Below are 27,947 nucleotides of genomic sequence, written 5' to 3'. Positions count from 1 at the left end.
CTCTTAAACCTTCTAATTTCCCGTACACATGTAATAGGTTAGGTAGGAGTAGAGAGAGGTTGGGGTTAAAGATTAACTGTCCCCAGATCATCCCCTATACCTGAAACATAAACCTCCACAACCACCTTTTGCAATCCTCTTCCTTCAAAGCCAAATTCATGGACCACCTCCTCTGAGATGCTTTCTTACATTCTCTTACCTCTATAGGGGACCTATTGCTCCCCGAATTCCACTCTTTTTTTATCCCTTCTTTGCATTTAAATGATAGGGTCGGAGGGTAAAATTAGTGCCCCTGATCTATTAGACTATGGCACTTCCTACAATATTGGGGTATACTGTATCCTTCTGATGAACCCCACACTCTAGACCCTTGCTAAAGGATATGTGGAAGCAGAGGTTTCTGGTTGGTCCCATGGATCCCATTACCTGGAAGCTGTGTCAAAGATGACACAGGAAAGATCATCAATTTGTGAAGCTTCGAAAGGAAAAATAACTCCCACTCCAGCACTCTCTTTTTTCCCTTTTGAACAAGTGACCAATAGGAATTTCTCTTTTTCCAGAAACTTTTTTCAGAAACAATTATGATGTCTACTTACCAAGGTAAGCCTAAAACTAATTCTCTAATCCTTAGTTGATTTTTCACTTTGTTTTTCCCTGAGTACAAATGGCCAATTATTTGTTGACCTGAGATGGATCCTGAAATGGATGTGTATAGCCTTGTGAGTTCAAGAGGATGGGAATTCTGGGTACTAACAAGAGATATTTTCTCCATCTACATACATCCTTTTCAGAGGGAAAGACCTGGATTTGAGTTGCTCTTGTACATGAACATTCCTGCAAGTCTTTCCTACTTCCCAGGAATGTATATTGGGAATTATGAATTACTGTTTCATATTTTAATTATTTGTCAATTTAGACTTCTCAGTCTTTTATGTTTTAAGGTGATAATTTTGGTGATATTTTAAATAAAGTTATCCTATTCTTGATCTTTACTGCTTTATTTATTTATTGAGTAACTTCTCTAGAAGGGTCTCTTTTTTATTCCTTCTAGGTCAAAACCAAGCTTTAAGAGATTTTATTTTCTTTATGAATGGATGACCAAATCATGACATATGAATGGAAGGGACTATCATTGTGTCTTCCAAAATTATGAAAGGGATAGTTTGAGACGAAAACCCTAAATGAACTGAAACAGAATCAAGAAAGTGGAACCAGGAGAACATGAGGTTCAAATGTGAGGTTTAAAAATCCAGGGTTTCTTAACATGTATTACATGGGAGTCTATAAACTTAAAAGGGGGGGGGGGAAATTACATCTCATGTTCACTAACCTCTACCTGGAATTTAGCACTCCCTTCAGTTATTTTGAAAAATGATACTGAGAAGGGGTCTGTAGATTTCATCAGTCTTCCAAACATAGAAAAGGCTAAGATTCCCCTCCTCTGTGTAACAACATTGTAAAGGAAAACACTCTGGAAAGTGTGGAAGAATTCTAATCAGGGCAATTATCAATCATAGCTCCAGAACTTTCAGGATGAATCATGCTACCCTCCCCATCCCAGATGGAAAAATGATAGACCTAAAGGTACACGAGATATATTCATTCAGAAATGGCTATTGTGTAGATTCTGTTTTACTTGAATCTACTCACTTGTATCAAGGGAGAGTTTTTTTTAATTTGAGAAAGAAAAATAGGGCTACTGACAGTGATACTAAAATATAAAAAAAACAGAAAAGAAATTCCTTGAAACATTTTTAAATGCACAAAAAAGAGCAGGATAAAGTTCAGAGGAAGACATAGACATCAGGGCAGTTTTGAAACTAACTAGCTAAATTTATTCTAAATTTTCCCTAAAAAGGAATCTGTACCTAAGAAGAGTCATGGTTTCAAACACAATCTTTTCTCCCCCTATTCTTTATAGATACAAGTGGTCATGGATGTTTGTTGTCTCTCAAATTCAGAATAATCAAAAATAATTTTTAAAAAAACTGTAGAGGGAAACACCAGTATAGAGGAACAAACATAGGTGTTACCCAGAACAATAATAGACCACTAAGGAAAGGATTACTCACTACCAGATACTGTTGTTTTCTATCTGATCTGACTTGAGCACCACTACTCACCCCAACATCTAAATGAATCTGTTTACAATTTAAAACACACACACACACACACACACACACACACACACACACAAACACACACAAAAGATTTTCACCAGGACTCAGAGGTGACAGAAATATAAGCCCAAGAGTTCAACAGAAAAGCTTGATTCTTTCTCCTTGAGGTCAGGGTTCCCCAGGACTGAATTGGTCCACTGGTCCACTTGAGACCAGAGTTGAAGAAAGTATCCTTATTGGCTCATGAGTGAGACTCCCCATGATTACTGTGATTTGGGTTAATTTTATAATGTTTCATCTCCACTGCTACCTTGTAAAAAATCCTTTAAGTTAGGACTCATTTCATTTTTGTATAGCCCAACACCCACTGTAGTACCTACATACTCATAATACACACTCACAGATGCACTCACATGTATGTATACATAATAACTATACATAAAAGTATATATATATATATATATATACATTTACACACAACTGACCGTAGTGTAAGAGTATTTTTAGCTAATACGTGATTAGCTAATACATAATTAATACATGATTAGAGGTTGTACAAAAAATGAGGGAGAGACTGACTTCTTTAAATTTAAAAGGGGGGGGGCAGCTAGGTGGCACAGTGGATAAAGCACTGGCCCTGGAGTCAGGAGTACCTGGGTTCAAATCCGGTCTCAGACACTTAATAATTAGCTAGCTGTGTGGCCTTGGGCAAGTCACTTAACCCCATTTGCCTTGCAAAAAAAAAAAAACCTAAAAAAAAATGTTTTTTTAAATTTTAAAGGGTATAGGGGCAGCTAGGTGGCGCAGTGAATAGAGCACCAGCTCTGGAGTCAGGAGTACCTGAATTCAAAACCGGCTTCAGACACTTAATAATTACCTAGCTGTGTGGCCTTGGGCAAGCCACTTAACCCCGTTGCCTTGCAAAAACTAAAAAAAAAATTGAAAAGGGTGTTCAAAGGCTTAGGTATATAATATTAGAAACAATTATTTTCCATTTATAGTGATAACAAAATATGACTACAATCAGGAATTTAAGGTATATATTATGAAGTACTATATGACAGTGAAAGATGTTAGCAAGTAAAGTGGAAAAATTTTGTTCTTGGGGAAAATGAAAGTTCTAATAGGCCACATTTTTGTCTGCCTAGGAATTTTTAAGGCATGAGTACAATGTTTTACTACATTTTATTACACTTTGGACATATTGCATTTTTTAAAACAAATTTAAGGTTGGTGGCAAACTTGCATGATTATGGCACCATGTTTCTAATAGTATACGTTCACATTATATCTCTGCATCATTTTGGTAATCTCACAATATTTCATACCTTTTCATCATTATTATTCCTGTCATGGTGATCTGTCATGAGTGGCCTTTGTTGTTACTATATTGTATTTTGGATTGTAATATACCATACATATAAGACTACAAGATTAATCTATAAATGTTGAGTGTGTTCTTATTGCTCCAATAACCAGCCATTCCCCTGTCTCTCTCACTATTCCTTGGACCTCCCTATTCCCTAAGACACAACAGTATTGAGGAATATTATATAAACAGCTGAAAAAAAAGTAAGAGAATAACTTGAGAGGCTTAACTCCAATTTTGAAAGAAGTTCTACTGTGGGTAAAATGCTATCAAAACAGCATTGCATGCTACAGAGAAATCTTTCATGAAAGGAAGAGTCATTTGATGCAGCAAACTTCATTTTTGTCTTATTTCAAGACATTCAGCAACCACCAACTTGATCAGTCAGCAGTCAGAAACACTGAGGCAAGACCCTCCACCAGCAAAAAAGATTACAACTCTGAAGGCTCAAATTATGGTTAGCACTTTTCACCAGTAAAATATTTTAATCAAGGTATGTACATTTTTGATATAATATCATAGCATACTTAATAGACTGTCAAATTGTATAAACAAAACTTTTATATTCACTGAGAAACCAAAAAATTCATGTGGCTTGCTTTACTGGCACTATTTCCTTGATTGTGGTGGTCTGGAACCAAACCCACAATATCTCTGAGGTATACTATAGTCCTAATTGAAGGCAGACAGGTGGGACTTTTTAAGGTCCTTTCCAAGCATATAGTTCCCATGACATAATGTAGAAGACAGGACTTGGAATTGGGAAAAAAAATTGGATCCAAATGCAGGTTCTGATGTTTAATTGGTTATATTATCTAGCATCAGTCATTTAAATGTTCTAAAGCTTCTTTTCTCAGTTACAAAATGAGGTTACTTCTATTTACACTCATGGGGCTATTATGGAGAAAGTATCTGGTCAACAAATTTATTAAACTCCTTCTATGTGCTGGGCACTATGCTAAGCACTGGCAATATGAAAAAAGACAAAAAGCAGTCCCTGTGCTCAAGGAGTTTACCTTAAAAGATCATGAACATATGAAATTATCATTATTATTATTATTATTTGCCAAACTGGATCATCACAGCTTTCCAAAGTTTAGTTTACTGACTCACCTAGGAATTTCAAGAAAGTTTTAAGTGGCTGTAAGTAAAAGAGTACTAGGGGGTAGGTAGATGGCTCAGGAGATAGAAGGTTGGGTATGATGTCAGGAAGACCTGAATTCAAATCTGACCTTACACACTTACTAACTGTGTGACCCTAGGGAAGTCACTTAACCCTGTTTGCCTCAATTTCCTCATCTGTAAAATGAGTTGGAGAAGGAAATGGCAATGTACTCCATTTATCCTTGCCAAGAAAACCCTAAAATGGAGTCATGGAGATTCGGACAGGATTGAAGCAATTCAACACCCCCAAAAATGGTCAGCTAGATGGCATAGTAGATAGAGCTCTGGGCTTAGAACCAGAAGAGTTGAACACGATTGAAATGGCTAAAGAGCAATAACGAATCAAAGAGAGGGGCCAACTGTTCCCATTACAATGTTAGCAAGAACAAAATCTAAAATTTAGCACTTGTGAGAACAGGGACAGATTAGCCTAGCAATGCTTCATATTAGAAGGTTCAAATCATCCATAACTTCTAGGTCAGAGTTCTGTCTCACAAGAACAATGGGAGAGGGGTGGCTAGGTGGTGGAGTGGATAAAGCACCAGCCTTGGAGTCAGGAGTACCTGGGTTCAAATCCGGTCTCAGACACTTAAAAATTACCTAGCTGTGTGGCCTTGGGCAAGCCACTTAACCCCATTTGCCTTGCAAAAACCTAAAAAAAAAAAAAAAAAAAAAAAAAAGAACAGTGGGAAAATCAAAAGAAGTTAGGAGCTCATGCATGTGGGTGGGAAAAGATGTGAAAAAGTGAAGGGAAAACCAAAAATATATAAAAGACCAGACCTATTACCTTTCACAATATCCCTTAAAGAGAGACTTTACCTCACACCTAGCTAATTGACAAAAATGACAAATTATAGAAAGACAGTTAAGTTAGCTTATATACTGTTGGCAAAACTGAAGGTTGGTTTAATCATTCAGGAAATTAATTTGGAATTATACTAAAATGTTCCTAGTCTTTGATCTAGAAATCCAACCTCTAACCTAAGGAGATCAAAAAGAGAAATATTTTATGAAAAGAAACAATAAACATTCACAGCAACATTTTTGAAAGTACAAAGAACTAGAAACAAAGTAGACACTTATCTGAGTCATAAACAAATTATGGTACATAAATGAAACAGAATTTACTATACAATGAAAAATGATGTATATGAGGTAAGAATATGAAGTCATGCAGGTAGAGATGAGCAGAACCAGGAAAATAATGTGTAAATTGGCTACAATAAAGTAAATGAAAATAAATAAAAGAAACAAAACTATATAGAAAGATATGATTTTGAGATAGATGGGACCTTAGAGGTCATCTAATCCAACCTTTTAATTTTACAGATGAGGAAGATGAGGCGCAGAAAGATAAAAGTGATTTATCCAGAATCACAAAACAGGTTTCGTAGAGAAGAGTTGAATTCGGGTCTTCTTGCTTCCAAGTCACACGCAATATTCTTTACAGAATTTTCTGCTTAATGGACTAAAATTAGCCCCAGAGAAGAGATTAGAAAATGTATTTCCCTTTCCTCTTTCCAAAGAGATTTGGGTAGGAATATTGTATATATTGTCATACTAGATCAATGTATTGATTATTTTTAGTAGACTACTTTTTCCCCCTCTTCTTTCTTTTTTTTAAATCACTATATAAGGAAGAGAAAATAGATTTATTTTGAAATTAAAGTAATGTAAAAACAAATGATCCCAATAATCATTTTTTTTAAAAATAAAGAAACACAAGGATACGTTGTGTTTCCTTCCAAGACTAAGCATAGATGGAAGAATTGAACTGACATTCACAATAATATACAGACAGCTCCATAATGTCTGAGGTGTCATCTCTTGTCTCTTGCTTGATCTGCTTGTCTCTAAAACAAATTAGAACATTCATTCTCTCTCTCCTACTAATTCCCTCCACATTCTTTCCCCTCTCTCTTTCCATCTTCCTTTTGCCTCCTTCTCTTCTCTCCCCTCACCCTCATTTCAGAGAGTTGACCTTGGGAGGAACTGAAAGAAGCAGGCAGTATATTACCCTGAGAAACCATCCAGATTACTAAAGATGCCTCAAGCCCTAAAAGTTATTTGCCCTTGGTTGCCCTCATTTTCCTGACCAAATGCAGAGTCAGCGTGGGATAATAGGAAGACCCAGGGGTACAAAGAATCAGCAGTGCCAATTCTACCATTTACAATTTGTGTGACCTTGGGCTACTGACAGCTTCTCTGAGCCTCAATGGCCCCATATATGAAATGGAGATACTAATTTATCCTATTCCACAGATGCTACAAAGCATGTGGAAGTGCTTTGTAAGATTCTTTGCAAATGGACATTAATCATTAATGAGAAGGAAGGAAGGAAGGAAGGAAGGAAGGAAGGAAGGAAGGAAGGAAGGAAGGAAGGAAGAGAGGGAGGGAGGGAGGGAGGGAGGGAGGGAGGGAGGAAGGGAAGGAGAAGAAGCCAAGCATTTATTAAATGCCTAATATGTTCCAGTCACTGTGCTAAGTGCTTTAAAAATATTGTCATTTGATCTTCACAACAAACCTGAGAGATCAGTACTATTATCAATTATCAATTATTGTTAACAACAGTAAGAATAAGCACAATGGTGTTAACAATTAATACAGAGCTACATGGGAAAATGATATTTTTTACTCCCAAAGTCCTGTCACAGCAGTCTCTAAACAGGTGAAAATAGTCAGAAATAATTCAAAGAAGAATACAGTGGTGAGAAAGAACTCAAGAGAGGAGAGTCCTTATCCAAGAAAGAGTTCCATTTGTAGCTCTGATTTTTAAAAACTTGTGTAATTTTACAAATGCTTCCTCTCCCAGTGCTTCATTTCCTTATCTTCAAAATGTGAAAAGAGCACCAGAGCACCTGCTAATATTCTGCAAGGAAATTCTGTCAGTGGTTCCACTACCCTTCCAGGTAAATATTTGTTCACTGACTGAGTCATCTTTGACTTGCCTCTCCATCCCATCAGTCTTTCTCTTTCATGAGAGTTCCTTATTATAAAATTTGGGTATGAGTATGGTATTAAAAGATAAAATATACTGATATTATACAATACTATACAAATATTTTGTGCATTTCTGAGTTTTTCTGTGATGTCTGCTGACTTTGCATGCTATATGAGACTTCTACAAAACTCCCTCAAAATTCCCATTCATTTTCTTATGCTGACTCACAATATATCAAAACAGCAATGAGAAAAGTCATGATATGGAAAGGATAACTCCATCTGAATTCTTTGCACTAAGCAAAGTTCCTGGCACACAAATGTTTTATCATCATCTTCACCTCATTCCTGATATCTGCTTCCTTTCTTTTCTTTAAGCTCTTTCCCCTCCATTCTACCTTGTGCACTACTTTCAGAATAATTTTTCTTTGAAATGACTTTTATTATGTCATTCATATTAACATGAGAACCAGAAGGAGCTTTAGAGATCTTAGTCCAACCCCCTCATTTTACAAATGAGAAAATCCCTTCTCAAATACTTTCACAGGTTCCTTATTTCCCACTACATTGAATCAAATATTCTTTACCTGGCTTTACACGCAGTGTTCTTTCCTATCTTTACACCCATATCCTCACACAAGCCTCTCATTCTAATTAGGGATTTTTTTTAATTCTTAGCAAGCATTCCTCCTTCTAATCTTTGACTTACAGTTTTTTCCCAGATTCTAACCAACAAGGGTGGGAGGTTCCCACCTTCCCCAGAAGACTCTCATTCCTCTGCCACCTCTTTAAATCTCTGGTATCTTGTGATGAAATACTATTGAGTTGTAAGAAATGATGATTTTTGAAAAACATGGCAAGAGTTGCATGAAATATGAAAAGTGAAGAACCAAGACAACATTGTATATAGTTATAGCAATATTCTTTGAATAGTAATTATGCACAACCCCAAAATACTCAAATCAATTAAAAAAGACCTATGAAGGAAGATGCAATCCACTTCCAGAGAAAGCACCAATAAAAAGAAGTACACATAGTATGATTTCACATATAATTATAACTCGGTGTCAAATGGTGACTTTCTCTAATTCAACATGGAGAGACAGGGAGAAAGGAAAACAATTTGGAACTTAAAATGTAACAAAAATTAATTAAATTACAAAAAAAGAAAAAAGAAATCTCTGGAGCCATTTTGGGCTAAGCTCAAGTGCCACCTCCTACATAAGACTTTTCCTAATCCCATCCCCCAATTATTAATGCTTTTGCCTCCCACTCCACTCCCCTGAAATTACTTTGCATCTTAAATATTTAATTATTTGTGAACGTGTTATTTTTCTACAACAGGATATATGCTCTTTTGGCAGGAACTGTTCTAACTTTGTATTTTGAATACCTAGTATGGAGCCTGGCAAATAGCAGGCACTTAATAAATGTGAATTGAACTATTCCTTTTTTAAATATTTCACATATAATCAGAATACAATGAGATGAAGCAGGTCAACCAATTACAGAGAGCCAGAGCCAGGAAAAGAGGCTGTGCAAGATGATCTCCCAAAGGTCCCTTCCAACTCAATGAGTCTATGACTAAGGGCAAGAAAGTCAACTAACATTAGCAAAGCTAAGGTGACACAAGTTGCCTGTTTCCCACTCCAAACTTCTGAGTGTCTTGCTATCATGACAAAGCACTCTAGCTAAAGACCAAATAGGAGACTTGATCACCCGAATTCTAAACAGGTGGTTTTCCATCTCCATATGCTTCCATATGCCAACCTCAGGAAGCATAATTTGAAATATATGTGGTTCTTTGATCCCAGTTCCCAAGTTCTCTTGTCACATAAATAATAACACCTTGTATTTGCAACTTGAAATTATTATATTCTTTTATCTTCATACCAACCCCAGAATATGAGCAGGTAATTATATACAATTTACAAATTGAGAAAGTAAGTTACAGGGAAACTGATTGACTTCCCCAGTTTCTCAAAGATGCTAAGTAATAAAGAAGGAAGCAAAATGCAAGTTATTTTGATTACTGACTCATTAATAGTAATATTAATAGTCTCACATTTATGTAGTGCTTCAAAATTTACCAAAGCAATCAGGTGGCCCAGTGGATAGAATGTTGGGCCTCTAAAGAGGAAGATTCATCTAAGTTCAAATAAGGCCTCAGACACTTACTAGCTCTGTGACTCTCAGTAAGTCACTTAACCCTGTTTGCCTCAGTTCCTCATCCATAAAATGAGCTGGAAAATGAAAAGGCAAACCACTCCAAACCAATTGCCAAGGAAATTGCAAATGGGATCACAAAAATTTAGACATGACTAAAAAAATGACTTAACAACAAAAAAATTTACCAAACCTGTTTTGTAGAAGAAACCTATGAGTGCAGATATTACCCAAATATTAAAAGGATCTCTAATTTCATCAACATAATGAACTATTCCAACCCCTGCTCATCACAACCCCTATGACATAGAACCTCAATCCTAAAGTGTTGCCTAAGGCACATAGGAGGTGAAATGATTTGCCTGGAGTCACAAAACAAGTAAAAAATCAGAGATAGTATCTGAACCCAGATGAGAAATTCAAATTAATTCTATTTTGTAATTGATTCCATACTGTATTTATTTTGCATTGCAATTGATTTTTAAGTCCCTGTCCATGTCCTTGAGTTGTGCTCAGGAATTTAGCTTTCTGCTTATTATTATCTTCAATTTTCAAAAGTTGACTTATCTATTATGTAATTTTGTTATCTGTAATATTTTCTTTCTTCCCTTTGATGTGCTTCTTCTCTCATAATACCTTCAATTTCGATCTGTATCTAGCAAGGTTACAAACATAGAGCCTATATCAAATTGCTTTCCATCAGGGGAAGGAAAGGGAAGGGAGGGAGAAAAATTGCAAAACACAAAATCTTGCAAAAAAAAAGATTGGTAAAAACTACCATTGTTTATCATTGGAAAAGCAAATAAAATTTTTATATAATTAAACAAACAAATTTCCATAAATTTATTTTTTAAAAAAAGAAGAATTTAGCTTTCCTTCTGAGTAAAAGTTAGAATAAATCAGGAAAAATGGTTATCTACCAAAGCTTTAGCTCCTGGGGAAATGTCAGGATATATGTTTATTATCTTTAAGTCCTACAAGTTACTTGGTATCATCTCTCCAAAATATGTCATCTGTTTTTGCCTATCCTTGTGCAAGTAGGAGAGCTTTATTGCTTTCAGTTTTGATACACTAGGAAAGATTACAAAGTGCAGATGGGTTCAAAAAAACAATTAACATTCCTTAATTTTCAGAGAGGGATGGTTACCAGTTCCACATGGGTGCTAGCCCACTTTCCTTGATATAACTGATCATGCTGTCCTCACTCCCATGATACTGTTTACCATGTAAACAATTGAATTGTCTTCCTGACCTATCCATCTCTGTTCTTTATTCTCTTATATTTCCCTAAATTCTATGAAAGTTAGGGCTTACCTTGTAGTCTTTTGATCATTTAGAAAGACCATTGACCCAACTTATTAGTTATTACTAGTCTTACTAATAAATTGATTATGTTCAGAAACTTGTCTCTCAGTTTATCTTAATTTTCAAATGTCATACAGTTCTTCCTGACTTCAATTCTATTAATTCCTCCATGCAACTCCTGAGAAAACATTAATATCTCCATTTTTTAAATAAGGAAAACTCAAAGAGTTTAAAAGATTTGCTCACAAGGCAGATAGATAGTACAGTGGAGAGAACACAGCCCAGAGTCAGGAAGATCTGAATTAAAAATCTAAACACAAACACTCCCTAATTGTGTGGACCATCTTTTAAGTCATTTGACCTCTGTATGCCTCAGTTTCCTCAATTGTAAAATGGGAATAATGATGGCACCCATCTTCCAGGGTTATTGTGAAGATCAAATGAGACAATATCTACAAAGCACTTAACATAGTAACTGGTATATAGTAAAGACTTAATTTTTCCTTTCCTACTTCCTTCCCTGCCTTCTCTTTCCTCCTTTCTTCCTTACTCTTTCCTTCCTTTCTCACTCCTTTATTTCTTCCTTCCTACCTTTTTCACTTATTTGCTTCCCACAGGCACAAAGCTAGTAAATTTTGGAATCTATATTCAAACGCAGATTTTCTATATTAAAATCCATTGTTCTTATCATTAAACAACATTGACTCTCAGTATACAAATTCCCTAAAGCACTAGGGCTTGCACCTTCACAACTTAACTGACTAATAGCCCTAGGCATACCTGAAGACTTGGGTTCAAAATAATGTTCATTTATGGCCTCAATGTTTTCTGTGGAATATTGTTCCAATTATAGGAAACATATCAGAACAGAGAATGGAAAACCACCTCCCCCTCTCCCCACCCATTTGACTAATATTTGAGTTTATTCATCTCTGCTACTAACCTTTGCTGAATGTTTTTCAAGTTATTTTCCCTAGCTGCTTGTGGTAAAAGTTGAGGCCTTCCTCTCTGGAATTAGGAGGAATGACCTTTCTGAGATAGTAGAGCACTGGTTCTGGAGTCAGATGAACTGGGTTCTAATCCTGCCTCTGATGCTGACTACTTATGTGACCTTGAGCAAGTTACTAACCTCCCATGGGATTCTGTTTAAGGAAAATGGATTAGATGTAATCCCTTAGAATTCTAATTTCATGATCGTATGAGTGTTTTCTATAATTTTCTTTTCTACTCCATAGACTCTTAACTTACCCGTCCTCTAGTCCTGTTCTTTCGTTTGGGAGTATCTTCTTCTAAATCCTCCTCTTCATTCACTTCTTCTACATTTTCATCATTTTCCAGAACCCTCTGAAATTACAGAAAGAGAGTAGGAAGGTTTGAAGAGGGAATGAAGGAAAGAGGGAAAAAAGAAGGAAAAGAAAAGCATTCAACCAAATCAGATTTTTTTAAAATAATTATTATTACCATAGCATACAGACTATAAATTAAAGCAATGTTAGCAATGCCTAAGAAGTGCTGCCCATGGTTTTGACAGTGTCAATATAAGGATCTTTCCCCAACACCATCACCTTCTTTAGCCTAAACATTCCAAAGTCATAGTTTTTTTTCCTAAAAAAGGGATATCTTTTTTAAAACTGAAATTAAGGAAATCCAAATAATCAATAGCAATATTTTAAAAAGACTGAATCACTGATAATTGGGAAAATTAACTTTAAAACAACTCTGAGCTTCTATCTCATATCTTTTCAGATTGGCAAAGATGACAAAAAAGGAAAATAACTATTGTTAGTGGGACTAAAGAAAGATAGACAATGGAGTACCATTGATAGAACCATTAATTGGTTCAGCCACCCTAGAAATCAATTTGGAACTCAATTGTGCACATACTTTGAACCAACTATTTCCACTACTAGATATCAAAGAGATTAAAGAAAAAGGAAAATGACCCATATATACAGAAATACAGCTAAGACCCAATTAACATATATATATATACATATATATATACATGTATCTACATATATATAAATATATATGAAGAATACCCCAGAAGTAATCACATCATGAGAATTCATACTGCGTATTTCCATGGAGCTGAAAGCAACTGCCATGTTTTATATATTCATAAATTTGAATACATATGACCACTTTATGGAATTCATTTTGTTTAGCAAAGACCTGGAAACAAAAGAGATGTCCATCAATTGAGAAATGGCTAAACTATTTATGGTACATGGATATAGCAGAATAATATGCTATAAAGAATGATGAAAGGGACAGTTTCAGAGAAATTTGGCAAAATTTATATGAATTGATACAGAGTTAATTAAGCAAGATTAGGAGAATAGTTTATTAATAACTCATGAAGAAAAACAACTTGGAAAGACCTAATTTGATCAATGCAAATTTACTGTTTCAATGGGCCAATGAGAAAGCATTCTATTCATCCCTTGACAGAGGGTGATAAACTTGCATAATTGATAGAAATTTTTGTATATGTTGTAGTTCAGGGTTCAAACCTAAATATTTGCATAAGACTCTCCTCATTGATGGAAAGAACAGTGACTCAATACTCCATACCTACATCTGAATAGAGTTGGTGAAAGTTTGGGAAAAGAGATACTTTTTCTGGATTCTGGCTTTAAGAGAGGATGCACAGTTTCAAGCTCTCTTGAGTGGAAGGTCTCAGGATGGAAAGAAAGACTCTGAAAAGAAGCTGACATGAAGAGGAGTCAAAATGTCCATAATAGAGACTTCTGAGTCTTTCCCCTTGGGTAGGATCAGATATCTCTTGGTGGATCTGTGATATCATAAGATGATTGGATTGTCTGTTCTAATAATAATTTGTCTGATTTCTGTTTGAAACTTGCTCAGATATGTGAATTTCTTTGTGATTCACTATTTATGATAGTCTTTGCATAAATAGGATCTAGTGAGAAAGGAATCAAATTTTCAGATATAGCACTCCTTCCTCATTAAGAGAGCAATCTGATGAATAGCTTGAACCTAAAAATTTACTTCCTTTAGTCTATGAATATTTAGCTTGGGAGTGGGAGGGGGGGATCAGGCATGGTGGCAGGGCAGATAGATAAAATTCTAATATGGTATCCTGTCTCTGAGGAGAGCAAAGTGGGCCGGCCTCATGCCTTCATCTGTGATTCCCATTCTGATGGAATTAAAATCTCCCTTGGAGAGGAATAGGTAAGATTTCAGAAATATCAATTCATACTTCTCTGTAAGGTATAATTTAGACAGATCCATGTAGACATTCATATATCTACCTGGGCAACAACTACACACATATAATGTTAAATGGGTAGATTTATTTTGAGTAAGCTTATGATTCGTTAGTTTTTCCAATGAATTATTCGTTTTCTCTCAATCCCACAGTAGCTCCCTACCCTAAATTCTTGTAAATATTCATAATCAAGCAAAACAAATTCTGGTACTGATCATAGTCTACATATACATATATATTATATATAAATCATAACTTTGAATACAGAAAATTGAAAACATGACCACTTTATGGAATTCATTATTTCCACAAATCAGGACATATATATTTATCTTATTCTTCATCCTGAGTTCATAACCTCTCTGCCTGAAGATGGGTAGTATTTTTCATCCTTAGTCTTCTAAAATATTAAGTCTTTCAGAGTTGTTCATTTATAAGGGGGAAGAAGAGTCTTGTGGGATAGTATCTAATGATAGGACTGCTCAAATAAGAAAAAAGATCATTGAAGCAATTTTTTAAATGCACAGAAGAGAAGGAAGTTCAGAAGAAATCTCACAAGCAAGATGGCTTGGAAAACATGTGGAATTTATCATTTTTAAAGGAAAGAAGAAAATTTATATACAATATGTTTTTGTATGTCATCCTCTTCTGTTTGACTTTGTATATTCTCGTTTCTGGTAGTTCTGGTAGCCATCTGAGAGGTTTCACTAAAGTATTTGTTTTTGTTTTATAAAAAAGAGTAACAGATCCATTTACTCTTCTTGAAGTGTTCTCTTAGAAACCTGAAAATGTCATTTCCCTGTCTTACTCTGTCTTTTTTCTGAACCTTTGCTCTGTTTGAGAAAAGCAAGTAACTTCCTATTTCCCTAATCAAGCCAATGTTAATATTCTCCTAATAATAACCTATTGTTGCTTAAACATAATAAGTCTTATAGCTTAAATTTCATTATTTATCATTACATTTTTATTTGGTTTAATGATCATTTATTTAATTACTCCTTGAAAACAATCATGAGAGTTTCATTAGCAGTATTATTTTCATTTCACAAATGAATAAGTTGAGAGGGCATATATTCTAACTAATTAGTACTGTGGACATCAGATTTTGCTGACTGTCAGTGTCCAACTCGTTACTTGGCTTCTTGGATAAGACTACATTGGCATCTCTGTTACATCCTTCATGTAGGCTGCTTGCACTTACTAGTTTAGTGAGTATGTGTTAGTATATTTTTCAGAGTTTTTTTTAGCATGAATTAAAAGAGTTTTCAGGAGACCTGTATTCTAAAGGTGGTTTTATCATTTACTCATTGTAAAACCCTAGGAAATAATAATAGCATCCTGCTCCATACTCTTTCCATTTAAATCCCACTACAATGCTGATCATAGCATGAAGATTTCAAAAGTAATGTCAATTGAAAATAGGTCTTACAGGTTGTGCCATGACTCCTAACACTTTCAGTAAGGACCTGGTGATCTATTGTAGACTCAGTGTCTCATCAGTCTATCACCAGATGATAGATTTCTTTTGACTGCAAAAATTTACAATATTATCTACTAAGACATGAAGGAATTATAATTTGTGTCAATGGAAGAAATGTCCACATTGATAAAAAGTTACTAATACTTTAAGGATTGGAATAGTGTTTAGCCTTACTGTACTATTGCATGGGTAAAATGGTATCATGACTATGGGAAACACTTTGAAAAATATCAATACCACTTAGAAATTATCATCATTCATGTCACTGCATTTGGCAACATTCAACACTATTTTCAAACCTTACATACAAAGCAAAGGACTCATGAGAAAAAAACCTTCTCGTGCTACCTTATTGCCAAGAAAGAATGTCTTGTATCCTAACCAAAGAAGATGAAATCATGTAATCAATATAATACTACCAATAAACATAGGATAATCACTGGCATTTACGTTGTAATTTGTGGTATATAAGGGCTATGCTCAAAATGACTGTAGATGAAGTAGGAAGTATATTATCATTCTCCATTTTAAATATGAGGAAGCTGAGATATTGAGATGTTCATAGTGACTTGCCTATTATACATCTAGAAAGTTATCAGAGCTGGTCTATGAATCAAGATCTTCTGAGTCCAAGTCCAGGGTCTTTTGCATGAAGATTAATAATAATAATAATAATATTGCTTTGTCCTTCATTTTTTGAAGAAGATCACAACATCAGGGAAGTGATGCCATGACAAACACATGAATTGGATTTGAGTGAGGAGGTGTTATGCTAAGTCACCAATCCCATTTTCTCCTCCAGAGCCATCTAGGTCCAGTGGCTAGATATGAATCAGGATGACTAGAGATGGCCCTGGATTTAGGGAAATCAGGGTTAAGCAACTTGCCCAAGGTCACACAGCTAGTAAATGAAGGAGGATGGATTCGAACTCCTGTCCTCCTGATTCCAAGACCAATGCTCTATCTACTGTGCCATCCAACTGCCCTTCTTACATATGCATATATAATATATATATATATATATATACATATATACACACACACACACACACACACACATACATTCACATATGTGTGTATCAGGACAACAAGGTAATGCAGCTAGGATAAATGAGAGGCCTACTGTTTGGAAGATGCATCCTCCTGAATTCAAATCTGACCTCAGATGCTTTACTAGTTATGTGATCTAGGCAAGTCATTTAACCTATTTGCCTCAATTTTCTTATTTGAAAAATGAGCTGGAGAAGGAAAAGGCAAACCACTCCAGTATCTTTGCCAAGAAAACTCTAAATATGGTCAGTCATATTGACTGAAAAATAGTTAAACAATAACATTTGTATATCAAATTTTCCTTCTAAGAATTCAAAGCAGGTCAGACATCTATTTCTTGCCTCTTAACTGGAATTAGCTACATGGCCATCAGCTACTTCTGTCTGTCAGGCCAATGATTCATTTTTCCTTGGCCATGAAATAGTACCTTGGCAGAAAAACAGCATTATGAAACTAAAGTAGAAAATTTTGGCCTGAGAGTTAGGAAGCCTAGCCTTGAGAACAGATTCTATTTTGTTGTAGTAGTAATAGTAGTAGTAGCAGCAGCAACAAAAGGCAGTAGTGGTGATGGTGGTCATGGTAATGGTAGTGGTCTTCATGGTGGAGGGGGAGTAGCAATAGTAGTATATTAAGGCAATGATGACAAGAAGGTACCCCTTAAAGTCCAGGTCATCTTTCATCTGGGGGTTAAGGGAAGAAAAGAAGGGAAAATGCTGGCTATGATGATATATAGTAAGGACTCAAAAGACAAGTCTCTTAAAATCTGAGAAAGAAAAAAATTGAAGTCACTGAATTCATTGAAAATCTTCACTTAATACAAATTCCAGAAATTATACCTAATAATGAAATATTTGAGAAAAATAGTGTCAATATCTCAAATGGTTTTGAAAAGGAGATGAGCATACTCAGACTGAAATGTTGATGGCATAATCCAATTAGCAGATCAATTACACCAAAATAGTTGATATCTTCTATAACTATCATGAATGAATGTATTCTCCAACAGAGAATATTTGACATAGTATATAAAAACATTTGAAAACCTGCAAAAAAAAATCTATTTGGTAGCCATTGACCAGGTAAGAACCAAAGGAGAAAAAGTTGGAGCTATCAAAGAAACCTCAGTGTGGGTATCACACAATATCCTAGAAGTAATGTGAGAAGGCTATTTAAGATCTGAGGAAAGACATTGGAAAATTGCATCAATATTGAGCTGGTACATACAGCAGAAAAATCTATATACCATATAACCCAATTAAAGGCAACACAAAAGAAAAATGACTGCCTGCCCAAGAGAGAGTTTCTCAGAAAATGAGTCAAGGTCATTAAGAGCAGGGTCATATCTCTATGCAAACAGACACAAAGTCAGAAATGGAATGTCAGATTTTCTCCTTCAGTCCCTGTTTTTCTCTTTCTCCCTGCCACCCAACTTTCTGGGTTCAGTTATCTCCAGTTTTGTCTGACTCTTCATGGCCCCTTTTGGGTTTTTATTGACAAAGATACTGGATACTGGAGTGGCTTACCATTTCCTTCTCCAGTTCATTTTACAGATGAAGAAAATGAGACAAACAGGACTGAGTGACTTGTCCTAAGTCACACAGTTAATTAGTGTCTGAGACCAAATTTGAACTCAAGAAGATGACTCCAGGACTGGTGCTCTATATACTATACCACCTAATTGCCCTACCAATTACAATGCTCAAAGAGTGGAGACCATAGAAAATATTTTGTTTCCCCACAGTTATTCCCCTGGAGGCCATGAAAAGCAAGGGAACATCCCTTACATATATCAAAGATGAGACTTTTTCCTCTAGAAATGGGAAAATGGGAAGCCATCTTTGGAGCTACCATATCAGCATACCAATATCTGAGCAGATTTGGATATCAGTAATAACTCTCCTGTTGTTGTTTACTTTCCTGAAGCCATGGCTGTACAGAATTAAATAAATATTGTTTTAGGGATTGACCTTACATATGGTTTCTCCTTTGCCCCCCCTCCTATTAGGGAACACTAATTTATCATATAAACATTCAAGTGGAGAGGTCTTTGCTGCCAAATGGATTAGAAGAAGTGAACCACTTCTCCTTTTTATATTAAAACTTCTAGAATTTGCACAAACAATCCTCATTCAAAATTGCTATAATGAGCAGTCTCAATTTAAGTACTTTACATATATTATCTAGGTTGTTTTGGGATATGGTAGGACCCAGATTGCAAGGAATTTGAGAAACATGCCCAAACTGAAAATGTGAAAACATGGAGAAGTAATTTCTAATTCATAGGAACATAGTTCAGTGGGAAGACTGAATTTATAGTCAAGACTCACCTATGCCACATATTGCATAATGACCTTGGACAAGTCATTTTAATCACTCAACCTCTATTTCTTTTTTTTAAGGTTTTTTTCCAAGGCAATTGGGTTAAGTGGCTTGCCCAAGTCCACACAGCTAGGTAATTATTAAGTGTCTGAAGCCAGATTTAAACTCAGGTACTCCTGACTCCAGGGCTGGTGCTCTATCCACTGCGCTACCTAGCCAACCCACATCTTCTATTTCTTAATCTGTAAAATGAGGGAATAGGACTCTATGTCCTCTAAGTTCCCTTCTGATTTTAAATGTGTATCTCTATGATCTGATATGTTCAAAAAAGATTATATTGGGCTGATCTGGCAAAACCAGGATCAAAAAAGGAAAGCAATATGAATAAGTTTTTGAGGATACATGATCTTATTGTATGTTCATCACAACAAGATATCTTAGACTTTGAAGGTAGTTTTCCCTCTAAGTTCTCAATAGTGGAAAATCAAATCTCATTCTCCACTTGTTTTTTCACACCCACTCAAAAAAATCTCTCTCTTTGGCCAAGAATAAAGAGTAGATCTGTGGTTCCAATTCGGATTCAGAACAATCCTCAAATTTTTCTTCCTTAAATTCATTGAGGAAGGTAACCTCAAGAGTTAATATAATATAGTAGAAAGAAAAATAAATGTCATCAGAGGATCTGGTTTCAAATCCAGGTCTGTTACTGACTATGCTAGCTGACTTCTCTGGGACTTAATTTCTTCCTTTGTAAAATAAAGGGGTTGAACTAAATGACCACTAAAATTCCTTCTAAATCTTAATGCTATGCCCTTTTATCCCCCCTTAGTTTTCCTATCTACAAAGGGGACAGGGTAGTCCAACACTCCTATTTTACACATAATGCCCAGATTTGTTTAATTAATTTAATTTGTTTAATGTTCAAGATTACAGAGCTAGTTGGCAGAAGTAAATTTTAAATTCAATAAAATGACTCAGATTTATATTGCATTGTATAATATATGACATGTTCTATGTACATTTCATTTGCTCCAAGTATCAATACAATGAGGTGGATAGTATAGGAATTATTATCCCCATTTTACATATAAGAAAATTGAGATTTAGAAAATTGATATGGTGGCACAAGGTCATACAGATAATAACAATAATAACAACAATGTAGCATATATAAAATGTATTTAAGTTTTTGAAACATTTTATGTATTTCATTCTATTTGGTCCTTACAAGAACACAGTGAAATTGATACTATTATTGTTCTCATTCTATAGATGAAAAAGATTAAGTTAAGAGTGGTTAAGTTTGAATTTGGTTCTTCTTGATTCTAAGTTTAACAGTAAATTGGCAGTAAATTGGTTAAAGCTCCTGAGATCAGACTGAAAATAACTTGATGGCTCAAACTATGAAAACTCAAAGGGATGACAATCTTAGATTCAGGAAAGATGTAGTTTTAAATTCCACCACCCCAAACACTCACTGCTTGGGTGGCCATAAGATACATAACTTCTCTCAGCTTTGGTTTCCTCCCTTGTAAAGTAGGGATAATAATATCTATAGCATTTTTTCACTGAATTGTAACAAAAGATCAAGTGAGAGAATGCATATAAAGTGATTTGGAAACCATAAAGCTATATAAAGGTCAATTATTATTGTATTCAGTCAATAATGTTGTTCCCTTCTGACTCAAAGAGAAGTATTCCTATGGGGTAAATTCCTAAAGGGGTCACCAGGTCCTGAAACCTGGTTAACACATTTACACTTACTTTTTGTGAATACATACTATGATTACATCAGCTGAGATTAGGATGAATAGGGAAGGTAGATGCCCCCAGTAATTTACATTGTCTCTCCAGTTAAACATTTACTTTTCCCCAGCAAATCAACTTGGGGTTTTTTTTGGGGGGGAGGCTAAAGACTATGTGTCATAGCTTAAACAATCTAGAAATTATCAGTCTTCCACAAGGATATAGGCCTACCATTTATAAATTCATGGATTATACAGTTTGAAGCAACAGACTTAATTTTACAAAATTCTCATAGGTTAATGTATTTTGATGTTTGCAAAGGCTTTCCTCCTCAAAGAGAAAGTTGGATCCCTACAGAGTTCTCAGAACATTTGAGGTTCTTCTCACAAGGCTTAGGGATTTGGCCTAGACCAGAAGTCATCTCTTCTTCAGATAAGAAACCAAACAGTTTTATTATTGGTACTAATGTCATAGTATAGATCTACTGGGGGAGGAGAATGGGTTATGATATTTCGGGGGAAACTAAGGAAGTGATTACACATATAGCTATATTATAATACTATCGTAATATGTACTTAGCATATGATTACAAATGAGTTAACATAAATAAAGTGCTTTGTAAATCTTAAAATGTTATATAAATGATAGATGTCATTATTGAATATATATATATTGATTAGTACCCATAATAATTACTACATATCATAGATATATTTGCATGTGATTTATATTTAATCTTCTTGTTTGTTTATATACTGCTCCTCATATATTCTGTTACTATATTAATAAACATTATTATGGCATTGCTTTGTTTTATTGATTATATATTTGCTTATATAGATATAATATGTAATTACATGTTATATATGTAATATGTAAGACAGGAAGGAGAGGGAAGACATAATTCTTGAAAGAATTCATAAGAAGGTGGTGTTTGAAGAAAGAAAAACCATTCTCTTCTTGGAATAATGGTATAATCAAAGGTAAAGAGAACTGAAACAGCAGGATGAAAACAATAAATAACAAGTAGTTCATTTTACCTGTAATATGGAATGTGTAAGGAGCAGTGTGACAAGATAAGACTGAAAAGGCAAATCAGAGTCAGATCATGGAGGATTTTGAATGCCATGATAAGAAGCTAATATTTCATCCTTTGGACAATGGTAAAGGTTTTTTGAGCCAGGAAGCAATATGATCAGATTTTTTTTCAGTGCAAAACTTTCTTGAAAACTAAGTGAAGAATAAATCAAAGAATGGAGAGACTAAAAGCTACTACAATAGGTCTTGAATAAGAATGGCAGCAATGGAAGTAGGCAGGGAGGAAAAAATGAAAGAGATATTACAGAGGTAAAATCAACAGGAATTAGAAATGGATCAGACATTCAAAGGGAGAGAGAAGAGACAAGATGAATTGTTGCTTTATTCTTGATGTTCAGTCGTTCAGATCCCATGGATCCTAGCATGCCAAGTTCTATCCTCCACTTTCTCCCTAAGTCTGTCCAAGCTATCTAGCCATCTCATCCTCTGTCATACCCTTTTCTCTTTTCCTTTAATCTTTCCAAGCATTAAGTCTTTCCCAATGAGTCCCTTCTTATTATGTTGACAAAGAATTTAAGCTTCAGCTTCAGGATTTGCCCTTCCAATGAATTAATTTCTTTAAGTCTGAATTAATTTCTTTAAGTACTGATTGATTTGCTCTCCTTGCTGTCAAAGGGACTCTCAAAAGTCTCCAGCACTTTGGTTTGAAAGAATCAGTCTATGATGCTCAGCTTTCCTTAAAGTCCAATCCTCACAACCATACATTGCTCCTAGAAAATCATAACTTTGATTATATGGACTTTCATCAGCAAGGTGATGTCTTTATTTTTTAATGAGCTATCCAGATTTGCCATTGCTTTCTTTTCAAGTCATGTCTTTTATTCATGATTATAAAAGTTGATACTGCTTCCATTTCTTCATCCTCTATTTGTCAGGAAGTGATGGGATCAGTAGCTAGGGTCTTAGCTTTTTTGTTATTGTTTTCTGCTTTTATGTCAAACTTCAAGCCACCTTTTATACTCTCTTCTTTTATCCTCATCAAAAGGCTCCTTAAGTCTTCACTTTCTGCCATTAGAATGGTATCATGAATACCTGAAATTATTGATATTTCTCTTGATTTCAGATTTTGATTCATCTAGCAAGGCATTTCACATGATGTACTCTACTTGTAAGTTAACTATATAAGACGACAATATACAGCCTATGATAGTCCTTTTCCAATCTTAAACCACTCAACTGTTCCATGTTCAGTTCTAACTGTTGCTTCTTGACCTGCATACAGGTTCTTCAGGGTACAAGAAGGTCTGGTACTCCCATATCTTTGAGGACTTGCCACATTTTGTTGTGGTTCACATAATCGAAGGCTTTAGAGTAGTCAACGTAGTAAAAGTGGATTTTTTCCTGAAATTCCATTGGCTTTTCTATCATTCATCAAATGTTAGCAGTTTAGTCTCTAATTCTCTGCTACATTGAAAACTAGCCTACTCTTTTAGCAATTCTAAGTTCATATTCTATTGAAGCCTAGCTTGCAGAATGTTAAGCATAACTTTGCTCATTTATGAAATGAATACAATTGTTTAATAATTTGAACATTCTCTGGCATTACCTTTCTTTAGAATTGGGACATAAGGTAATCATTTCCAATACAGTGGTCACTGTTGAGTTTTCCAAATTTGCTGGCACATTGAGTGCAGCACTTTAATGGCATCAATTTTTAGGATTTTAAATATCTCAGCTGAAATTTCATCATCTCCATCAGCATTATTGTTAGCAACACTTTCTAAGGTTCAATTGACTTCATTCTCCATGATGCATGGTCCTAGATTAGTAACACCAATGTAGTTCTCAGTGATCTTAAGATCTTTCTTATATAGTTAATTCTTCTATATATTCTTGCTTTTATATATTTTTCCCCTCTTCTTATTCCCTCCTACTTCTATTTTTTTTTACTTTTTTTACTTTTATCAAGCCTATTTTTACATGAAACTGTTCCCTTGATATCTCTAATTTTCTTTTTTTTAGGTTTTTTTTTTGCAAGGCAAACAGGGTTAAGTGGCTTGCCCAAGGCCACACAGCTAGGTAATTATTAAGTGTCTGAGACCGGATTTGAACCCAGGTATTCCTGACTCCAGGGCTGGTGCTTTATCCACTATACCACCTAGCTGCCCCTATCTCTAATTTTCTTGAAGTGAACGGGAAAGTTCTATTGTTTTCTTCTATTTCTTTGCATCCTTCTTTTATGCTATTTTCTGGAATTCTCCATTTATCTTTACCTTTATCCTTTACCTTTCAATTTTCCTCCTTCCCATTTGTAAAGCCTCATCAAACAGTCATTTTGCTTTCTTGCTCTTCTTTTACTTTGGAACGTTTTTTAATTGATGCCTCCTACATAACTTTCACTTCAAATTATAAGAACATATCTATGGGGTCTGAAATTTTGTTGTGTGTTGTTATGGTTTTTAGGTCATATCTGACTCTTTATGAGGTTATAAGAAAACCTTTGGGGGATTTTTTTTTGCAAAGAAATTAAAATTTCCTTCTCTGGTGGATCACCTTTTGTTAGAGCTCTCCATTACAACAGATCTGTCTTGGGTAACCCTGCACAGCATAGTTCAAAGTTTCATTGAGCTACACAAGCCCCTCTACCATGATAGATCCAGGAGAACACAGTTTAAAAGATAATGATGAGGGAGAGAATTCTGGGAAGATGATAGAATAGGTCAGAAAATTCCAAACTCTCCAGATTTCCTCCACAAACATGTCAAAAAATCACCTCAGGATGAATATAAAGCAGAAAAAAATAAACAGGAGTTAGATTAGAACAGTAGTATTCCTGGGAAAGATCAAAAAAAAATCCCAGGACTAAGGTTCAGTCAAGTATAAACATCTCCAAGTCTCCAAACATCTCCTGAAAAATCAAGAGGCAAGCCCAGAGGGGCAGCCAATTTGGGAAGTAGCCTCTGCTTCAACCAGAAGAATTCTCACCTCTCAGATAGAATAAAGAGTCAGAGTCTGAAAAGAGGGAAACCCTGCTGATAAGGGATGCCAGGTCCAGTTAAGTGGCAAGAGACATGGTCCTGGGAAAGAAGGAATCAGCACATACTGGGTAAGTTGCAAAACGAGTATGTAGTGACACTACTAGCTGTGGATACTTACAGGAGAACAGAGTTCTCCATCTTGGTGCCAGATCAGAGGGGATAACTGATGGTTATACCTCCTGAAGGACTCTCAAGGAGTAAGATCATTTCCAGCAATATGCATGGAGGAGCCCCTGCTATGACTTGGAGGGGGAATGGAGTGCAGAGGGTCTAGAGCAAAGTTCCTGGGGACAAGAGGCATCAGGCTGACTCTGCAGAACTAGAGGTGAGTATACAATAAGCTGCTAATTTTTTTTAAATGAACAGGCAAAGGAGAAAGAACCCAAACACAGACAGTTACTATGGGAAAAGAGATTACCAGGGTTCATCATCAGAGGAATATTGAAGCAAAAAAAAAAAGCCTTTCCTACTCCAAAGAGTAAGGTCAATTTAGTTACCTGCTCAAAAAAGGATTCATAGAAAAACTCAAAAAACACTTTGAAAATCAAATAAGAGAGACTGAAGAGAAACTAAAACAGAAAATAGAAACAATTCAAGAAAATCAAGAAGCTTATGAAAAGAAAGTAAAGTAGCTGAAATAGAAGATTCAGAATCTTAAGGAAGAAAATGACTGAAAATTAGAATTGACCAAAGGGAAGCCAATGAAGTTATAAGAGACCAAGAAATAATAAAACAAACTATAAAGAATGAAAAAATAGAAGAGAATGTGAAATATCTCATAAGAAAAACAACTGATCTGGGCAACAGATCAAGAAGAGAAAACATAAGAATAATAGGATTACTTGAAAGCTACAATCAAAAAAAGAATTTTGATACAATACTACAAAAATAATTAAAGAAAATTGTTCTGAAGTGTTAGAAAACAAGGAAGAATAGAAATAGAAAAAAATTCACTGTTTACCCCCTGAAAGGAATCCTAGGAGGAAAATTGACAGGAATATCATAGCTAAATATCCTAAACTCCAAATTAAGAAGAAAATATTAAGAGCAACAAGGAAAAAACTCAAATATGGCAGAGCCACAACCAGAATTACATAAGTCCTAGCAATGGCTATTTTAAAAGACATTAGGTATTGGAATACTATATATCAGAGAACTGGAGTTGTGGCGGGAAATATTGTAACCCACAAAGTTAAGCATAATTCTGAACAAAAAAAAATGGACATTCAATGAATTACCAGGTTTTCAGGATTTTGTTGCAAAAAGACCTGAATTTAATAGAAAATATGACATGAGAACCAAGAGAGATATAATGTAAAACATCAAAGACTAATTACAAGGGACTCAATAAGGACAAATTGTTTACTATCTATACATGGAGATGAAAGCTAAAAAAAAATCTAAGATGGTTATTAGTAATTGGGTAGTTCAAAGGAAGGATTCCAACTATAGTAATTTCAGATTCTGAAATTCTATGATGAGATTGTCCCATCAGAAATAAAGATTTCTTTTCTATCCTTGAACAATTTATTTATCCAAGGACACTTCAGAAAATAAATATAAATTTAAATAGTTCCTTTGTGTGATTGCAAGCACACTTTGCTGTATTTTTAGTATTTTTTATCTACAATAAATGTTTCTATGAGAGAAGGTAAAAGGAGTAAGAATTGGAGAAGGGAGAATTTGAGGTAAATAAATTAAATAATGTAAGTGATTTGGAAAGGTTGAAATTTTGAAGGAGATGAGAGGTTGATTCAGGGAGGAGAAATTGAGGGAAATTTAAAGATCAATCTCCAGGACTAGGAAATGATAGATTTTTCCTGCACTGAAAAAGCAATAGAATCAAAGGCAATTATAAAGGTATAAAAGGATAAGGAGGATCAAGTTAGGGATTAGGGAGTTAAACCTGAAAAGGAAGATTCAAGAAAAATAGACAAAGAAAGCTGACAAGACAAAGCAAAGTAAGGAAAGGTAAACAATTAAAAGGTAAAGAAAACAGATAAAGTAGATTAGTGGTTGAAGCAAACTGGTGCAATATACAAGGCTGATATGAGGCTAAAGGAAAGATGATGTTTGGTCCAGGCTTAATGATTCAGCTAGAAATTGAAATGCAATAGAATATTTGTGAATCATAAATACTATTTTTAAATGACTTTACCTATAGGGATAGGGATTGTCCCTCAAATTTCTCTGGTATACTCATTCCCAAGAATTCCCAATATTCATTCCCACAATGTTTTGATTAATGACCAAAACTATGACCCAGAAGGGATCTTTTACCCATCTCCACCTAAGTAAAGGTTCCTCTTCCCTCACTGATTTCCCTTTCTAAAATTCCTAATAGAAACTGGGGTACCCTACAGACTCACTAAAAGTTGACAGAAATCAATATCCAGCAGCCATATATAAACATATATGCATATATATACATATGTATGTGTATAAATATATGTGTGTATATATTTTCCCTCCTTTTCCAAGCCACTATGATAAGCATATGGTCTCAAGACCCCTCAAGTCCTGCTGTTAAGAATAGCATGGGGCAGCTAGGTGATATAGTGGATAGAGCACTGGCCCTGGAGTCAGGAGGATCTGAGTTCAAATCGGACCTCAGACATTTAATAATTACCTAGCTGTGTGACTTTGGGCAAGTCACTTAACCCCATTGCCTTACAAAACAAAAAAAAGGAAAAAAAGAAGAGCATGAGCCTCAGATAAACTTTGACTCTTGGAGTCTTGAACCCTTGGAGACTCTCCCAAAGGATCCCTGAAGTATGAATAAAAAGACTTGAATAACTTGAATGTCCAAGTAGACTGAAGGTTTTCAGGGACAAAACTGAAAACTCTTAATGCCCCATAAAAGACTTCATAGGTTGGTTTGCCCAGGCTTGTATAGCCTAATGGCCTGATCCCATTAGCATAGGGCTTTACCCAGAAGGATCTAATGGTCTTTGACAGATACTAGTCATAAAAAGTA

The 27,947-nt window shown here is 35.1% G+C and overlaps 1 protein-coding gene across 2 annotated transcripts in view; it reads right to left on the bottom strand.

Moving 5' to 3' along the window:
- Nucleotides 1–27,947, bottom strand: part of LOC141522389 (zinc finger protein DPF3-like) — a 547,867-nt gene that overhangs the window by 273,341 nt on the left and 246,579 nt on the right. For both annotated transcript variants that reach the window (XR_012478204.1, XM_074235798.1), the window contains exon 5: nucleotides 12,313–12,408. Coding sequence is in view for 1 of the 2 variants with exons in the window: in XM_074235798.1 (XP_074091899.1) it covers nucleotides 12,313–12,408 (96 nt within the window). In the remaining variant the exon portion in view is untranslated. The remainder of the gene's footprint in view (nucleotides 1–12,312; nucleotides 12,409–27,947) is intronic.

Source organism: Macrotis lagotis, chromosome 4 (genome assembly GCF_037893015.1).
Source record: "Macrotis lagotis isolate mMagLag1 chromosome 4, bilby.v1.9.chrom.fasta, whole genome shotgun sequence".
NCBI lineage: Eukaryota > Metazoa > Chordata > Mammalia > Peramelemorphia > Peramelidae > Macrotis > Macrotis lagotis.
Note: the sequence above shows the minus strand (reverse complement) of the source record. Positions and strands in the feature narration are given on the sequence as shown.